This window comes from Rattus norvegicus, chromosome 19, assembly GCF_036323735.1.
Source record: "Rattus norvegicus strain BN/NHsdMcwi chromosome 19, GRCr8, whole genome shotgun sequence".
Lineage (NCBI taxonomy): Eukaryota > Metazoa > Chordata > Mammalia > Rodentia > Muridae > Rattus > Rattus norvegicus.
The window spans coordinates 11,624,236-11,644,057 of record NC_086037.1 but is presented as its reverse complement, the minus strand read 5'-3'; the positions used below and the strand labels follow the sequence as shown (position 1 = coordinate 11,644,057).

The following is a 19,822-nucleotide window of genomic DNA, read 5'->3' as shown; positions in this document are numbered from 1 at the left end:
CCAAGCTGAACTGTCAGGCCCCATAATGAAAACATGTCCCCCTCATCAAGTTCTAATACCACATTATCTGTTACATGTACCTCAGTGGTCTGCAAGAAATATTTGTAAAACAACCCAGTTGAGCTTGGCTGAGTTTGCTCACATGATGTGGTCAACTGCACAAAGTATACCTGCCACGGGTATCTGTCCTCTCCCCTGAGGCTAGCCTGGGCATTGACTCCTGTTTATGGTAAAGAAAGAATCACACATTGTCTCTTAGGGTTTAGCCTTAGAATAGAAGGATATGGCTTTCCCTCATTTCTAGAAACAAAAGCCTATTCCGTGTCCAACCTAGGTATCCAGGATAGAGACTCGCAGCTTTAGTAAGCACCATTATACAGAGTGAAGCCATGCCAGACAGAGGAGTGAGGAAAGGGATAAAGCCATCTGCATGCATGCATACCACTACCACGATTTTGAGAAGTAACACAGTAGCATAACGGATCAAGACAGTTGTGTTCAATGATGGAGGGCTATACTGAGAGAAGCAGGTTAATGTGTACTCCTATGAATTATACTGTCAGTTTCAAAATGTAAAAGAACATTCAGTTCTTGAAAACCTGTTTATTACTCTCAAACAGGTTATATATATGGATGGTGAAATTGAGGTCAAAAAAGTCACAGCCAGTTGTATGACCCCTCGGGGAATTTTTTTTTAATTTAATTTTATTGAAATGGCAACTCCATGCCCTAAGTCTTCTCTGCCCATAGCTGTAGCTTGCAGGGCATTCACAAGTGTTTGTACTCTGGTAAAAATCAGACATCACAGTGATGATGTAGGCCATTCCCATGACCCCAGAAGCCCGTTGGTCTTTTTCTGAGACCCTTACCCCACCCCCACTCATATTTACCAAGTCCTTTCCATCACTGTAGTTAGTGCTTTTCCTGGTTATAGATATTCTTTTATTAAGTTCTTTGAGATTTTAGCTGTTCATCTATTAAGCAGACAGCATCATTTACACATCCATGGTACTGTGGAGTTCACTCCAAGGGAATATAGTGGGTTGGGGACTCGTAGCCATGAAAATGTTTATCTACTTCTTAGCAGGTCTAACCACTCTTTTCATTAGACCAGACAGAAAGGGGAAATAGAACTAAAGATGCTTTTCTGCCAATGAGGAGAGACTTTCAGAGAGTTAAAGAAAGGTAAGAGAGAAAGAGGTTGTCTTCACTAAGTTTAGGTTGAAAAATAAACAAACGGATAGAGCTTTGTGTTATCAATGTCGTCCCTTGGTTCTTCCTCCTACCCGACCCAGAGGTTGAGTGTGTAGCTCTTTCTTCATCTGCAAGTGTCTTCCCTGTGTTAACACCAAACCGCTTGACTGTTTTACCCAGGAAAATGCTGTTTTAGTTGTAAGGATTTGCGTGGCTCTGCGTTTGTCAGCTAGCATGACTCGTGCGTCTCTTGGCCACAAGGTGGCTCACTTCTCACATGGGAAAGGCGCAAGCCTTTGTGATCTCTTGAAGTTAGCGTGAGTGAGGAGAAATGTCCTTTCTGTTGAACCACCACCAGCACGGGAAAGAGACTACAGCAGGCGGGCTTCTGGGCCCTTTGAAGTCTTCGCTTCCTATCCTCAAGCTTTTTGTTTCCTTTGCAGCTTCAGAAGCAGCTGTCTGAGCTGGATGAGGATGACTTGTGCTATGAGTTCAGGCGAGAGCGCTTCACTGTCCACAGAACCCACCTGTACTTCCTGCACTACGAGTTCGAACCTTCTGCTGACCACACAGATGTTACCCTGGTTGCTCAGCTCTCCATGGACAGGTACGGCCGATGCCCTTACCCACCACATGGTCCCCATAACTGATTCTCTTTACCCCGTGGAACGGCAGAAGATGAGAGATGGTCTTGTAGGCTTAAAATACTCCTGCACTCGAGGTTGACCTTAATCCCATCCCCGATGCTGTACAGCACTGATGTCCTCTTTTAGTTGCTGGTGTTGCTTGAGGGTTGGCTCATCAGGAGTAAAACAAGACAGAAAAGGCTGCGTGCTGGAGCCTCAGTGGCTGCCTTGGTTACTGTCCTAGTGCTGTGAAGAGACACCATAATCAAGGCAACTCTTTAAAGGAAGGCATTGAATTAGAGGCTTGCTTATAGTTTCGGAGGATTAATCTGTGATCCTCCTGGTAGGGAGCATGGTGACAGGAGTGAACACGTGAGACTGAGAGCTTACATCTTCGTCTGCAGGCAGGAAGGTAGCACAGGAGAGGCACTGTGCTCGGGTTTTGAAACCTCACCTCCTCATTCCCACCCTACCTCCCTAGAACACACCTCCTTCAAGAAGGCTGTACCTGCTCTAACAAGGCCACACCTCCTAGTCATTCCCAAACAGTGCCACTCTCTTACATGAGCCTATGGGGGCCGCCATTCTTAGTCAAACCACCACAGTGGTCACAGCAAAACTGACAATTTCTTTTCCTCACACATGTGACAGTCTTCCACGGGATGTTTCCCAGTGTCATGGCTATACCACTAGCCTTTTCTTAACTACGGTCTGCTTGGCTGGTTCTCTGTATAACAAGAGACAAATTGAGTCACAGTGGGGAGCTTTTGAAATAGGTTCCAGGCTCCATAACAAACTAGCCAAGACAGAATCTTTGTCCTGACGCTGTTTTAAGCTTGCAGTGTGTGACGCAGGATCAGGAATGTAGACATCTATAGACAATTTAATAGAATTGTAACTGCAGCAAGGGCTTTGAGGGGATTGGGATGGATGATAGCAGTCAGGTCGGGCATCTTCTGTAGATAATGTCTTTGTGGGAAGAAGACATTATCCATAGAGACCTAGAAGGAAAGGAAGATAGCCAGGCACACCAGTTTCTAAGGTTTTTCCAGACAGATGAACTGGAGAGTCCAACGAGCCCATGGTGGAATTTATATATTCCAGAACCTGACCTGAGAAAAGTATATGTAGCTATACAATTTTTGTTGTGTGAAGTTCCCACAGAGGCCAGAAGAGGGTGTCAGATCTCCTGGATCTGAGTTAAGGATAATTGTGAGTTGCTGAACATGGGCACTGGGAACCATACTCAGGTCCTTGCAAGAGTGGTGCATACCCTTAACTGCTGAGCCATCCATCTCTCCAGCTCTTGTTTACAATTCTGCAAGCCTCGATGGTTACAGGAAGTGAATGGATTCGAAGCTCCGAGGTCAGTTCTCCAGAGTTAATCAGCTCTCTGCTACACAGAGCATGTTACACAGCAGCTTCCTGTTTAAGTTACACAGGGCCCCACAGTGGCTGCTCTTACACAGTGTCCTTTGGCCCATGCTGCCTCATTTCAGCAGGACATTTGATTGATTGTCTCTTGAGCTACCTGACGTGCCTGTGTGTCCTGTGGGTAACGATGCCTTGGGATTGCTCGAGGAATGAAATGAGTCGGTGTATGTATGAAGAGCAATACCAGGAGTGCGATCAGTGTTCCATAAAGACCACTGTTGTTAGTCATGAGTGGATGAAGAAGGCGTAAAACTTGAAGAAGCAAGAACCCAGACATACAGAGACTCACAGAGCACCATCTAGAAAGCCCAGAATGACTGGAAGTTTGCACACCATGGCTGTCTGGGAATGGCCCTTATTGGGTGTAAGTAGTGGAAGCAGGGCCTTTCTTGAAAATAGGGTGGAGAGAAGTCTTGAGGAAGACACTTAAATTGACCTCTGACTTACATCCACACACATACACACATACATGACTAGTATAGCTATGTACACACTCTGTGACCAGTGGCACCGAACTTCTTGACTTTGACCTTTTTAGACAAGTAATCTTGCCTCCCTAAGCCCCAGTTTTCTTGTTACCTGGGAATAATTACATTATTACTGTAATTCTCCCTAAGGTTATAATAATCACGAGAGTAACGCAGGCCCGATACTTTGTACTGATATACATACAAAAATCTCATGAACTAGTACCAACACGAGTGACCAGGATTTTAATGTGTGTGCTGTGTTGTGTAGAAGGCACTAGGCCTAAGGACAGAGATTGACCTCAAATCTCATCTGCTCCTTCTTTCTCCAGCTCGTGATTTTGGCGTTTCATTCAATATCGTAAATTTCTGTTTTCTCCTATTAAATAGGGTTAAAATAATGGTTAGGATTGAATGAGAGAACCTGCAGAAGACCTTGTAACATATTTGCCATCCACAAACCATTGGCTAGATCTGAATACCTTGTCGGACACTTGTGTGTTTTCTTTTCTGTTGCTGCGATAAAACACTCTGATCAAAAGCCATTTGTGGAGGGAAAGATTTATTTGGCTTTTTTTTGCAGGACACACAGTTCGTCATTGAGGAAAGCTGAGAGAAGAACTTAAAAGCAGAAACCAGGGATAAATACTTCTTCCTGACAGGCTCACACTCAGCTTTAGTATATAGCCCAGGAGCTCCCGCCCTAGGGATAGTACCACCCATCGTCTGCTGGTCATCACACATCAATCACCAACCAAGTATAATACCTCAGAGACACGACCATATCGTACCTGTTTGATCTAGACAATTCCTCAACTGAGAGTCCCTCAGATGACTCTCCATTGTGACACGTTGATGGCTGAAGCTAACTGGGACAGGATGGTTGGCATTTAGAGATAATAACGAGGGGAAAACAAAACCTGTACCTGGCCCAGCTGCACCGTGGCCTAGATATGTGGATCTGAATCAAGTATTTGGCTCTTTTCAGCCTCACCGTGGGAAGTAGTGATGATACTGTCCCGTCAAGTCAGCCTCATTGATTCTTGTCTGGATCTTATACCATAAGGGGATGTAAAGTGCTGAAAACATAATGATATAGGCAAATAGTAGTTACCCTTTCCTCTGTGTGTCCACGTCTACACTGCCTAGGACTTACAGACTGACGGCAGGAGAACGTTTTGGGTTTACAGTGAAAACAGTTTCATGTTTTTGTACACATCTGTTGCCCTCTATAATATTGGCCAAGTGAAGCAGCTGCACACACTGCTAGAAAGTTTCACGTTGGCCCGGTCCACAGTAACCAGACAGCGTCTTCCCTACCACCCCTTACAGAAAACCCCAGCCCCACTTGCATTAGGAGCAAACACTTAACCACAGAACCATTCCGTCCAAACTGCACACATCCCAAGTGTAGAAGATACAGGGTAGCCTCTAATCCATGATGACAAGTACTGCTATCCAGACAACACCCTACAGTGTGGGGCAAATGGATCCTGTGCCACCAGACGGGAAAACTGGTATAGTCAAAGCAGGTTCAGAACCCTGGTAAATCTCATAATTGAGGAAGGTAGGAGTGGAACTAGCTTCCAACAAGTCTCTACTTGTCCTGGAACACCTGACCACAACACCCCACTAGAAGGACCATGACAACCAGTCACATAAGGGACACCTGAAGTCTTTTCCCATGCAAATAAAACAACCCTAACATCTCGGACTGAGCATATGGGAAGCACCCACCCCTGGATCCCACCCTAACCTCCAAATGTTATAAGGTCTCTATCCACGATGAGTAAAGTGTATGAGTTATTTACACCAAGAATTGTCAGAGGGTGTCCGCCTTACTGAGCTGTAACACTCCAGGGAAGATTTTCCTCTCCTGAAGCATCCCTGGATCTAGGCTCCACCTAACAGGCTGGGCTGCTGCTTGCATTCACACCTCACCACTTGCCTATTGGCTCCAGCCAGGCCAGAGCCCCTCCTGGACTCGGGATCCTCAGATTGCGCTTTGTCTCCCTAGAACAGCCCACCTGCTGCCCTCTGTCATGCTAGCCTCAAGGCAGGCACATGGCCTCATCCAAGTGACACCAGGAAGACGTAAGACATTGTCAAATTCCATGAGAGACGCATGTACCGAAAAGCAATGCAGATTATAATGCAAAGCCAATGCAGAAATGATCCCGGCCTTCACTCCACCCTCTATACCTAGTTAGAACACGGCATACCGAATGGGGTCCCCTGGGTTGAATTTTCATCTAAGAAATACTTCAGTATGCTTATAAACCTTTGAGTCAGAGGTAGGTCCTATGTGAATGACGTAGTGAGTTTAGCAGAACTAACCAAGAGACTTGGCAACTCTCCAGAATTACAGTGTCGCCAGCCACCAGTGCGGAACCAGCAGCTTTTTCTGCCCTTTAGGATCTCCTGGCAGAGGATAGGAATGGGCAGAGAGGGCTGAGCAAAATGGTTACTTTACTTTTTTTTTTTTTTTAGATTTTTCAATATATAGCGTTTTTATTTTATTTCATTTTTACATTTTAAAAAAGATTGCTTTTTTCTTTTTTTCTTGGATTTTTTTTACACTTCAAATGTTATTCCCTTTCCCAGTTTCCCGTCCATAAGCCCCCATCCCATCCCCCTCCCCCCTTCTTCCATGAGGGTGTTCCCCGGTAGCTCATTTCCTATTGCTGTGCCACTGGCAGAGATAAGAGCGGAGGGGGTGGTATGACTTCTGTTTCCCTACCACAATCAGTCATTGGAGAAATTCCGGGCAGAACCTGAAGCAGAGACCATGGAGGAACACTGTTTACTGACCCTCTGCACATGGCTCGCCCAGCTCCCTTTCTGCCCTGGAGTGGCACCTCCCACTGTGAACTAAGCCCTCCATACTAATCACTGAGCCCCTCAAGTTGCCTAAGACCCTTCTGAGGGAGGCAGTTCCCCACTGACCATTCCTTCTACCAAGTCGACTCCGTCTGTATCAAATCGGCAAAACACAAACCAGTACAATAACATATCTGGTTAGTGACAGATACTTGATCTTTGTTCTGTTTGTATGTTTGTTTGTTTAAGTTTCTCTTTGACAAGAATGTTGGAGAAGTGACTATGATTGTAAGCATCATGGGACGGGTGGGGCTCCTGATGACTTTCTAAACGTGGAAGAGAAAGAACTAGAAATAGACAGCCTCCACCCTAACCCAGACCCTCCAGAAACACTGTGGAGACAGGAATGTGCTCTGATAGTGCCCAAGTGGGCCTCAGGATATTTGTGTTTAAAAGCACCAAGCCCAGTCTGGGGGTGAGAGGTCTTTCCTTCTCCCTGTGACAAACTCAGTGATCTTTGAGACACAGATCACGTCATTAAACTCCCTAATGACTTCTCCTTATATAGAATAGTATGCCAGCTGCCTAAGAGTGAGGCCCCTAAGAGGCATCTAGTCAACTCCATGATATTTTTCCTCCTTTGCTACTTATTCCCCACAGCGTTCATACTTGTCTGATGTCTCGTTTGGCTATGCTAAGCTGATTTTACCCAAAGCTGTTGCTCTCTTGGGAAACCTATTCCCTGGGGCTTCCAAAAAAGTGTGTGTGTGTGTGTGTGTGTGTGTGTGTGTGTGTGTGTGTGTGTGTGGGTGTTTTGTGTGTCCTTCCCTCCAGTCTCATGATGTAACTTTGGTTTATCTGAAAATAAGGAAGTTATAGTTTTCAGGTACTGAGAACCTGCTGTGTTCCACAAACTCCACAAACTCTCTACGATTATCGCAGCAAACCCAATCACATTTTGTTTTGCTGCCTAATAAACTCTCCCAAATCTTTGGACTGGGTGCCTATGGGTCCGTTCAGATGTCTGTTGTCCGCTAAGACGGTCTTCTAAGGGTAGGTGGGACTACTCGGGTATGTGGCTCATTATCAGAATAGGTAATATAGACTTAGTCTCAAGGTAGGGGGTGTTGTGGGGTCCCAAGAGTGTTGGGGATCAAATCCAGGTGCCCGAGTAATTTTTAATGCTTCTAACTTCAGTTTTTGTTAATGTTTCATGAACTATCCCAGGTCGTATGACCAGACCTGACACGTGAGCGAGTGTCAAACCGGAAGCGTTGATAGGGAGAGTTAGCTAGCTTCTGTAATTAATGGAAGATATCCTCATTCCCAGTGAACGTCTATGCACACTGACATCAAAATACCATCACCAGTTCCCCACCTATTCTGCACCTTGAGAGATCAAATCCAGTAATATGACAAGATTCTAACCCTGAGCTCTGTGCTTGCTTTCTCCAGGAGAAGGCAGTAGTGGGTTCTGTCTTCTGAGTTGGCTCATCCTTTGTTTGGCAAATACTTACTCTCTAAAACACAGCTCTTTCACCATAAAAATGATACAATCCCATTTGGGACACACACACACATGGATATAACTTTAATACTTTCCCCAAACTTACAATAATTTTTTAATTAACCTTTGCCTCTTCAAATGTCTGACATTGGCCTAGAACCTGGCTGTTCTGGCTACCCCATCACAGACCAAAAAAGATGCACGGAGATTAATATCGTTTGAAACTGTATAGGGATGGGTGTTTCTTAAGGACCATGTGTGGAGAACAACAGCCCTGAGAGAATGGTGGGCCTTTGTGACAGAACCAAAGAGGGGCTAAAGAAGGGAAAGGAATGGAGACTACTTGGCAGCATGTAAAGCACGTGTTTGTTGTGGTTTGGATGTAAAATGTCTCCCATTTCTTATGGTTAAACACTGGGTCCTAGCTGTGGTGCTGTTTTGGAAGTTCGTGGAAGCTTTATAAAGTAGAGCCTTGTTGGAGGAAACAGGTCATTAGAATCAGTAGTTGAAGTTGTCCGGTCCACCTCCATTTCTTCACTCCTCCCTCCCTGCTTCCTGCCTGCAGACATTACGTAACAACTGCTTCATACCCTGCCACCATGACTTCCCCACCATGATGGACCGTATCATTTCGAAGGGGGAGGGAGGGGAATAAACCCTGAGTCCCTTAAGTTTCTTCTTGTCAGCTGTTCATTCGCATCAGCCAGAAAGGAAATGAACACAGCATTCTTACGTGGGGAGAGAGGCAAGGAGAGGGAAAGGTTTGGGGGTATTTGTTCTATTCTATTCTATTCTATTCTATTCTATTCTATTTCATTGACTAATTACATGGATTCTAGGCTTTGGGGTCAAACAGACTCGAATGTAAAGCCACCCTCCCAATTTAAGGGTGCTTTCTTTAAAAAAATCACTTCCCTTTGTAGTCACTTTGAGCATCAAATCTGATAGCAGCAGTCATGGTTGACAGCCATCTAGCAGCAGGTAGTAAGAGGTTCATTAGAGTATCACCCTTTATGCCACCATTGTCCTTGCTGGGACCTCAGTTTATCGATGAGTCCATCCTTGCTGAATGGTGAGCTCTGTAGAAGAAGAGTTTGGAGGGTTTGTGGCTGATAGAATCCACCAGAAGCAAGCAGTGTAACCCCTTCTATTAGTTCCTCACTGCCGTTCCTGAAAACATTTGGCACCGTCTTCTATAAACACCTTGCTCCTGAGAACCTTAAGTACGTTTGACTGTGTTTTCATTCCAGATCCTTAGTGGACCTTAGAGTTAGCCATCCTCTCTCCAGTTAAATACTCCTCCTGCTGCTCATGCCTCAGCAGAGTCAGTCACTCCCGCTCTTCGTTTTCATGTTCCAAAGGACTCATAGCAATGGCTCTCCATGGCATTGCGGCTCAGAGTCCCTCCAACCCACAGAAGCACAAAGGGAGATCCCAGGCAAAAGCAGGAGAGCCTGCTTTGAAATGGACCCACAAGTTCAGGGGATCTATACATCCAGAAGCCTTTAAATAGTGTCTCGTTGCCCATGGTTAACAGAGGACAAGAAAGCACGAGGGTATTTTACTCTCACAAGCCTCTCAATCCTCCCCAGTGAAAGAAACATCAGATCCTAGCGGTACCAACTGACAGAATCGTTGTAAGAAAGCTCCGGAAGTTCAAGGGAAAGGCCATTGAACAGAAGCAGGTGCACCTGTTTCCTTTTTGTTTAGAAACGTGGAAATGCATGGCATCGATTTCTCAGTAATTGCCCCAGTAAAGCAGGGACTCTGGCCAGGCGACTGTTATTTATGTGGGTACCTCTTACTGAGTAAAGGGAAGGGAGCACTGAAATGGGTTTTTGCTCTGCCTTTAGCACGGGCTTTATACACCAGACACTTCAGATGTCTTTGGAATAGAGGCTTCATGATTGACTGCCAAACCTTCTTGCTGCCTCCTTCCCACTGGAGAAGCCTTTTTGTTCTTTATCTGGACTTTGCTTCCCCTGCACACCATTCTCTTCAGCTCTTTGCAGTAGGCCTGTAAACGTGTTTTGTGCTTTTGTTTCTGTTTTTGCCTGTTTTAATTTGTTTTGTTGTTGTTTTTGTTGTTGTTGCTGCTGCTGCTGCTGCTGTTGTTTTTGTTTTATTGAGCGAGCCCAGGCTGCCTTGGAACTCATAGCCCAGACTACCTGTACAGCAGTTCTGTTGCCCTGAACAGAGGACAGGCTTAGCCACCAAGCCCAGCTCAGCCTTTCAAAGCTGCTCGGGATGTCCTAGAGCAGGAAATGCTCAAAACCGAAGATGGTACCACCCAAGGTGCCGAATATACAATTGACTTTTTATTGTTCTTATGGTTTATTTTTTCCTGTTTCTTTTGCAAAACACTAATTTTTGTCCTTTTCTCACCAACTTCAAGACCCCATTAAGGCGCCTGTCTGTACATAGATTGGGTCAATAAGCTCACAAATCAAAGCCAGAGCTGCAGTTTCTTCAACAGGAAGTTGCACAGGAGTGCTTCGAGAATTCTGGAAGATGGCTGGCATACCAGACCTTGACAATAGTTGTAATTACTTCTCATTTAGTGCTTGTTCGAATGTTCCTTGGGACCAAGCTTCTGGAGGTGGTCAGTGCTTGAGGAGACTTGCAAACTTTAAGGCTTTGCTGAGAGAAAACAGGAGTTTGGGCTGGAAAAGTTCAGCCCTTATACTACAGTCCAGTAGATACTCAGCCCACCTCTGTTACAATATTGAATCTGTGTTGCTGTGGCAAAAATGTCTCAACCTTAGTACTTACAAAGAAAAGAAAATCTATTTACCTCACAGTGCTACAAGCTGTTAACTCTCAACTGTAGCAACTGATTCAGGCTCTGGTGAGCTGAATGTTTGCTGACAGGAGCAGAAATGCTTGGGAATGATAGGAAACAAAGGGTCCCTTGACTGTCAAAACCTGTTAATGAAGCCCAGCTGCATACAGAAAAGGAATCAAGAAAACCCTTCTTCCTCCTCCTTTTCTTCTGTTTCTTCTTTTCTTCCTCCTCCTCTACTTCTTCCTCTTCCTCCTCCTCCTCCTGCTGCCCCTGCCCCTGCCCCTGCCCCTGCCCCTGCCCCTGCCCCTGCCCCTGCCCCTGCCCCTGCCCCTGCCCCTGCTCCTGCTCCTCCTTCTCTACCTGCTCTTTTTCTTCCTTCTTCTTTAGGGGAGCTGGTTTTCTTTTTTTTTTGAGACAGAGTGTCTCTCTGTGTTTTGTTCTGGTGTTCAATATGTAGACTAAGCTTTGAACTCCCAAAGATCTACCTGTGTCTGACTTCTGGCTCCGGGCATCAAAGGTGTGCTCCCTTATGTCCGTCCTCACCCGTCTCTTCAATGAAAGTCACTGGACTTACAGAATAAGGCAAGACCTCTGGTGAGATAGGAAGCCAAGAGTATCGCTATTTTTTTTTGGTAGTCCACACTGATGGGAATCAACTGAGATCCCAGGAGAAATACACTCACTCCTTCTAAGTAAGGGTAGCAACCCAAATGGCCGAACTGCTTTCCCCTCAGTCCCATGTCTTAAAGGTCTCAGCCACATCATACTGAAGAGCTGGCTTCCCTCACGTGAACCTTCGGGGGAACACCCAGCCTATCCATAGCACCTTTGAGGATGAGTGTGGAACTTAGATTGCGTGCTACTGTTGATATCATGCAATCAGTTGCAAGCAGGAAAAGACTAATATTGAGTTTAAGAGATTTGGTTTCATAGCCGATGAACCAAGAGACGTTGGAGACAGAGGCTGGGAGATGGCCTACTGATGCTGCTTTCTTCACTCTCTCTTCCAGACTACAGATGTTGGAGGCCATCTGTAAACACTGGGAGGGACCCATCAGTCTGGCTCTCTACCTGTCGGACGCAGAAGCCCAGCAGTTCCTCCGCTATGCCCAGGGATCCGAGGTGCTCATGAGCCGGCAGAATGTGGGCTATCACATCGTGTACAAGGAGGGTCAGTTCTATCCCGTTAACTTCCTGCGCAACGTGGCTATGAAGCACATCAGCACACCCTACATGTTCCTATCCGACATTGACTTCCTGCCCATGTATGGACTCTATGAGTACCTCAGGTAAGAAGACCAGGGGGCCTTTCCACTGTCTTTCCACTCGTCAGGCTGATAGCCACACAGGTTCACAAAAAGCTGGATCTCAAGACCATCAGAGCCGTTGTCTAGTCTGCTACTTACCTTTTATAGATAGGACAACCACAACTGAAAAGCGGGCAGGGACCTGCCCAGTGATTGCGCTGCCTACACGTTTGGAATGTGCACACTAAGGCCTATTATCCCATGCACAGACGAGACCCAATTTTCCATAGTTGCATATTATTTTTCTGTTGAAATACCTCTCTTGCTTAAAACTTCTGTCTCTTTTCCGACTTTGCAGTAGACAGGCATTCCTATAATCATTCTCAAAATACCATTGCCTGTTCCTTAAAAGGAATCTCAGGGGGTTGGGGATTTAGCTCAGTGGTAGAGCGCTTGCCTAGCAAGTGCAAGGCCTTGGGTTCAGTCCCCAGCTCCGGGAAAAAAAAAAAAAAAAAAACGAGTCTCAGTAGTAGCAATGCCTAACGTGTACTGAAGCACTTGAGCACATGCCAGAAAATGATTGGCAGGTAAGATTTCGTTTTGTTTCCTCCTTGCACATCCCCTGCCGTGGGTCATAGTGGCATCTTCATTTTACAAACGAGAAAGTGCAGAACAAGACTGGAAGATGCTGGCCCTGTCTTACACGCCTAGTACGGGAGGAGCTGGGAGTCACGGGAGTCACAACACAGGACCCCCAACCACAGAACTGTACGAAGATCCAGTGTCCCTTTCCACCCTTCCTCCCATGACAGAGCAGTTCTCTCCTGGCAGTGAGGCTGGGCGGCTCAATTAATATAAACAGTATGAACTGAAAGGTAGTGCAGAATTCATACAACTCAGAATTGTACGTGGGAGAAAAGTAAAGTCACGTGATCTAACAACATCATTAAAGGGTCCTTTTCCTATTGTCAATTGTCAGCATGGATATCTGCTGTATCTAATATAGTGCCTTCCAGGATCCACATGTCCCTAAAGATGGTTTATACATCTTGTCCTTTTAGGATGCGCATACCAAGTCTCAAACACTTATGAGGCTGCCCTATATTATACCATGGGCCAGTAAGGCTTGGAGAGACAAAATAGCAGGCTTGAGTCCAGAGAGATGACAGCCATGGGAGTTGAGGAGTGTCTGGCAGGCCCCTATCTTACCTAACTGCTCTGGAGTTTCTGACTATCCAAAAACAGGCTGTACGTGAACTCCCAAGATACCTACCTACCTCCCTACCCCCTCCCTCTCGATCTCTCACACTCTCTGTCAAGAGACGGTATCCTAAACTATGTATTCAATCTCATTAGTGTGACACAGCACGCCATCAGTTCCTTCCTACTTAGCCTGGAAGATCCCCATCAGCTGTCAGAGGGCCGAAGGGTGAGCGGCCCCAAGCAATATAACCTTCCACCACAGAAGTAGGTGGAGCTGTGACCCAACATCCTGTGAATTAATTCCTGACTGCCAGACTCCATTCTCCAATTTTGCTCGAGCTCCAACTGGGTGACAGTATCCCAGTATGTAGAACTAGGGACCCCCATGTGGTCAGAATGAATCCTCAGCTCTGCCTCATCCCTCACAGTGTGGGAAGTTAGGCAATCAGTGAGATTGTCAGGCTACATAGTAGGTAACATAGGTAAGAATAGGTAAGTAGTCAGGAGCAGCCTCTACTTAGACTGAGAAGAGAGAAGCTGGAGGACTCTACTCTGCCGACCCTTCAGCTTCTGTGATTTTCCTCAGAAGCACCCAAGGCATCCTCACCGCAAAAACAAAACTGAACAGGCCTGACCCTTGCCTTAGTGGTCTATTCCCTGACTTTACCTTATGGGCAGCATGTTTTACAACATGGCACACAGGAATTCATGTTCACCTTTCTTTCCTGTATGTTACTGAACGATGACTTAAAATTGCTGATGGATGTCACGCGCCTAATGTCCCGCCAGTAAGAACGACGCGCGGCAACAGGATTCTTCTGCGAACAAGCCTTTACTGTGTTACAGCTCTTCTTAGTGTTACAGCTCTCTTAGTGTTACAGCTCTCTTCAACAGGGACCCCGAGCAGCAAAATCGCTCGGCTTATATAGACAACAGTATGCTAGTTATCTCTCAGGGATTGGTGGGGCTTGGATCACCCCACTACTTGTCCTCCAGGGATTGGCGGAGAATGAATCACCTCATTAGCATATTAACGGTCAACTGACACCTGGTGCATAAACCGCACATGTGCAGTACCGCTGTTCACCACTAGAGGGAGCCCTAGCAAGGGGACAAGCCTGCACATGTGCAGTAAGTCGTTTATATCCAGACAAGGCTGGATGTCGGTGCCATCTTTGTTTCGCCGCGCCGCTCTCTACAGATGGAGACCATACTCAGTGCTAAGCGACATGTAGCACATGGTAACACCACAAGTTACTTTGCTTAGTTCCAGGGTCAATAAGAATCTCATCAGGGGTTTTGAAATATTGCATGTTTCCCCTCAAACTGTCTTTGCACACCCTGTCTGAAAGGTACGATTTAAGAGGGTTCATAGGTCCATCTAAGGAAGAACCATCTCTCCAGACATGGAATCATGTTGCAGTTGTGACAGGACTGCAATTACTAACTCTTTATATGTTTGCAGAGGATCTGAGTTTTTATGTATTTTAATATTTTAATATTATTAAACATTTGGGAGCTGGAGAGATGGCTAAGCAGTTAAGAGAACCCCTTCTTCTTCTAGAAGACCCAGGTACAGTTCCCACTAACACATGGACGTTCACAGCTATGCATTTCTCCAGAGGCCTGGCACTCTCTGAACACCAAGCACATGTGTGATGCGCATGCACACACGTGTTCAGAATAATCATACACATACATAAAATAAAAATCTTTTTTGAAATGAGCAAATAATTGAAAAATGAGATTTAAATGTTACGGAGTTAAACTGCACCCCCAGGTTACATTAGCCCCCTCTCACCTGCTCACGATTTTGCAACCTCTGACCTAGGATTATTTCTAGACACTAGAATTTTGACAACCAGTAAGAATTCAGTCAGAAGGCCAAATAAATAAATAAATAAATAAATAAATAAATAAATAAATAAAACAAACCCACACCTTCATTTTTTTAAGGTAGACAGTTATACTGACTTGCCTTCCTTAAAAGTTTTTCCAGTTCGTGACAACTGTTTGCTTCTGATGTGTGAGTCACTCATGGCTACCCTTGATTTCAGTGCCTTGTTACTGGTTTAGGATGGGCTCAAGGGTGCTCTTTGCTGCAGTATCTGTGATGTTGAAGAAGGCAGCATAGCCTGGCAGAAAGTCACCTTTTCATACTTACATCTACCAAAGTGTTTTACCCACACTCATTGACCTTCAATAGTAAATGGTGACGGGGATACCTCAGAGGAACCCTTCCCACACACTGGGAGCCCTGCCGACTGCTTGGCCCTCTTAATGTTCTTCTCTTTCCTTTAGTAGATGAACATTGCTACAGATGACCAAACTTAGGTCCCAAAGAAGTGAAAGAATCATTTCAGAGAGAGGAGAAATTGGCCATTCATCCACTCGGCTTGCTCATTGCACAAGAAGACCCAGGTCACCTTCGTACCCCAAATTTTTGCTTATGTCATGCTTCTTGAAGTCTTCCCTGGTTTAAAAAAAAAAAGTGAGCATTGGAACTCACCAAGCAGTTGCTTAGCAACTACCTAAAATACCAAAAATGAGCAGCTCCAATAGAAATAATGAAGTCAGGTCTATGTATAGGCAAAGCTGCAGTGTCACCAAAGTCTCTTTTAGCCCTTTCCTGTGTCTGGTAAAGCAGCTGGTAGAGTCACCGCTTTCATCCTTGATTGCACAACTGTTAAGTAAGGTCAGGGGTCATGGAGAAATCGCACAGACCCGCACTTGAACATGTACATGACTTGGGGCAGCTTGCTCCATTTCCCAGCCCTGCTTTCTTCTTAGTTAATGAAGGGGCACTAACAGCCTACTGCTGGGTTATAGAGTAGGAGCTCTGCAGGAGTTAATTCTGTGTTCCATGGCCTGCTCACAACTGTCAGTGTTGGGCTGATTTGCCAGCCATCGACTCGGCACCTCCCCTTGCAAACTCTCTGCCACCTTCGGGACAGTTGGGTAACCGTATGGAACTATCTCCTTCTTTTCTGTCATGGACATACGAAACAGACAAATGGTCTCTGATCTATGGTGGTTCAACTTCTGATTATTTCAATGACATAATCATGAGTCCACAGAAACCATACTTAATACTGTTTTTTTTTTCCCCCAGCTAGCAGGAAGCATATAGTCCTCTCTTTTGATGCTAGCATGAACAAGTGACAGAAGCTCCCAGACAGATATGTTGTCACGGGAAAACACTGATATGACACCCTCACACTGTGCTGTGAAATTAAGCTACTACGGTGCCAGCTAGATTAGGTGCAGTAAATGGATTTCCCACACACCATGCTCTCAGCATGTGATGAGTAACTCAGGATTGTCCTCCATCAGGGACTTTTCTGTTGCCGTGACACAGGCAGCTTAAGGAAGAGAGGGGTTATTTTGGCTAATGGTTCCAGAGGGATAAGTTACCATCATGGAGAAGAGGCATGAAAACAAGTAGCAGGCATGGTCACTGGAGCAGGAGTCTAAGAGTTTACATCCTCTCCATGCACAATGCAGAGAGAGCAAACTGGAAGTAGGTAGGGCTTTTAATCTCAAAATGTGTTCTTAGTCACATATTTCTCCCTGCAAGTCTTCACCATATAAATCTCCCCAAACAGCACCACCAGCTGGGGACCAATGCCGGAGACTGGAAATCGTACTTCTCACTCGAACCACCACACCTCCTTAGGGAACATTTACTTGGACTTGGCATCTAACTGCTTTCATGTCCTTTGTCTGTGACGCCTCATCTGGTCTTTGGAAGACCAGAGGTGACAGGACATTCTTCCCATGAGCGTGCAGTACATATCTGCTATGGCAGGCTTTTGACAAAGAACAGAGTTAGCAGCTTGCCTGCGTGCTTGAGGTCTTTATTCTCTGTGTCTGTGCTGCCCCCTTTGCCGCTATCGTTAACTCTGTCTTTATGAATGCAAAAGGAGGATCCACAGGAACTGAGAGGACAGCAGGCAGGAGTGGTTGGGCATGGGAGGGCTCGGAAAGATCTGGTCGCTGAGATTCGATTGAAAGGGCAATGGGTCTAAAGGCAAGAGACATCAGGACACTTAGGGCTCAGAAGCAGCTGGTGAGGCTGATAGGTTAAAGGGCAGAGGTGTAGGAAGGTGAGATGTCAAACTGTTTCATAGCCAGGGCTGCTCACACCGTGGGACTGGGCAGGCTTCTGTCATTGATCACCTGCAAAGTTTCCACCACTGATCCTTACCTACAAGCCATGGGTGTTTCCATTTCCTTCCCAGTTTGCTTCCAGGAAGCAAACATGCTTCCCTCACACACACTCTTATCTTGTAGCATGTATAAATGAGTAATCAATATAATTCCACTCTGTCCGAGGGGACAAGTAACTACTTCTCTTCATATTGTCTTTGGAGTGTAGTGGAGCAAGTGTAGAAGTGGTGCCAAGTGAGTCAGACTGGGTGCCTGCCAAGAGACATTAACCAGGTGGCATTTCCTTGGGTCCGTACATCCTTTTAATTTTGCGATATCTATAACATTTAACATTTATTGAGTACCTGCTGTGTGCCAAGGATTGTTAGGCTCTCCCTGCATGTGTTTATGCAGAACAGCACCTCCGTTCATTTTCCTGATGAGAGGGCTCAGCCTGAGTACCTCAGGGCTCAGCACTGCTACCTAGTGTACCTATGAACTTTCCCAGAAGTGCTCTCTTTTTAGCCTGCTGATTGATCCAGATACCTGATGGGCTCGTCTCCAAGTTCATCACTGTGACCATAATCATCAGCCTGGCTTGCACGTAGAGAGAGGTCTATTCTTCAGAACTATCTTAACTTTTACCCAAAAAACAAAATTAACACTAAACCCTACAGAGTACACATTAAGTGCAGATTCTATCCAACCGTGGGGCTCCAGAGCTTGCTCAAGAGTACTATCTTGTGGTTTCCTAGGTTAAGTCTGGATTCAAGGCACTTCACTTCCTGCTGTAACCCATAGCCCACATTTAACTCAGTGCACGTGTGTGGTAGGCTTTCCATGATATCTAGCCATTGTTGTTAACACTGAAGAAAAGGTGATCATTTATTGGCGATGCTGAGGATATTAAAAAATGATGGAGAACAGAGGCCACAGGTCAGAGCCATGCTCATGGTCAATGTTCTGTAGCTTATCATCATCATCATCATCATCATCATCATCATCATCATTAATTACTGTTTGCTCCTGGGTTCATTCTGAGCCGCTCTCTTTCAACTACTCTTCACTGACAGGCCCTTCTTTGGGTATGACATCAATTAAGAATCTACCCATCTTGCTGGGGCTTTGGAACTCCTACTTCTGGTAGATGACCTTGACTGTCTGACTTGTGGCCTTGACAGTCTGACCTCATTATAGGTGGGTCTTCTGGCTATCTTCTCTATGATTTCCTCCATGGCTGCATACACAGATATCTGTCTTCATCTCTCTACCTCCCTGTCTCCCCTGCCCTGGAACACTATACTTACATTTGCTCATTCAAGCTTAGAACTCAATGTCTATGTATCTGGCTTCATCATATTTATTAGTTGGAGAATATGTTACTTTAGTTCTCTTAATAGCCAAGTACATAAAGCATTGGTTATTATAAAGATAAAACAGAGAAGCTCAGAGAATTAAGAAAGTTGCCTGTGACTATGTAATTACAGAAGTGCTGGAGTCCAAATACAGTAGACGTCATTCGATTCAAAACATTTTCATGATTCTTGTCTCACAGTTCAGCCTCCCATCAAACTTTAACCCTTTGTTAAAAACCTTCTTAGTTGTCTCCTCTTGAAACAGAAGCATAAATAACGATAGCTGGAATCAAAGAGTAGCTGCCCCTATGTGCTAGACATGGGCTTCCTAGCATATTCTGTAACCCACTATTATTGATCTTGTTTGCATCCTGCACACCAGCCCCACCGTGTTCTGATAACACTGGCCTTGGCTTCACAGCAGTTTAAAGTCACTCCCTGCCCAGATGGTCACAGACAGATGGATGCCTCAGAATCCGTCTTTTCTGGTTAAAATGCAATAGTGCTTCTCACTTTTCTGGACCTCCAAGATATGTTATTTCCTGATTTTCTTCTTACAAAGAAAACACTAAGCTGGGTTTGTGATAGATGCCTACAGCCATGGCTTTGTAAGGAAGAATCTCTTCTCTTTCAGGGTGTTTTAAGTGAGTTGAAGGCTTTCTGGATGAGGTAGTTAATCCTTTGCTGGAAACTGGCAAGTAGCTTGAATCTTTTCTTCAGGAAAGTTGTGAACAGTGTGACTCCTAGAAGGGTCAATTTGCAAACCATGGATCTTCTCTCCTATCTCCTAGCCATTAGGAAAAGGGTTAGCTGCTGTTTCTTTCCTGTAAACTGTCTGTTCTCGTCTGATACAGTTACTGTGATAAACACCATGATCAAAAACAACTCAGCAGGCACAATTCAGCTTAGAGTTTTTGAAGGGAAGTCAGGGCAGGAGTTCAAGACAGAACTCCAAAGGCAAGAACTGAAGCAGAGGTATGGAGGAATGCTGCTTACTGGCTTGCTCCCAGGTGTACATCTAACTACCTTTCTTAA

General features: G+C 45.3%; 1 protein-coding gene across 6 annotated transcripts in view; it reads left to right on the top strand.

Moving 5' to 3' along the window:
* The window catches only part of Large1 (LARGE xylosyl- and glucuronyltransferase 1), a 448,171-nt gene that overhangs the window by 413,117 nt on the left and 15,232 nt on the right, over positions 1-19,822 (top strand). For 5 of the 6 annotated variants that reach the window (XM_063278109.1, XM_063278105.1, XM_063278108.1 and 2 more), the window contains 2 exons: positions 1,638-1,801; positions 11,844-12,122. In XM_063278109.1, the coding sequence (XP_063134179.1) occupies positions 1,638-1,801; positions 11,844-12,122 (443 nt within the window). The remainder of the gene's footprint in view (positions 1-1,637; positions 1,802-11,843; positions 12,123-19,822) is intronic. The other variant, NM_001108439.1, reaches the window with a different exon arrangement.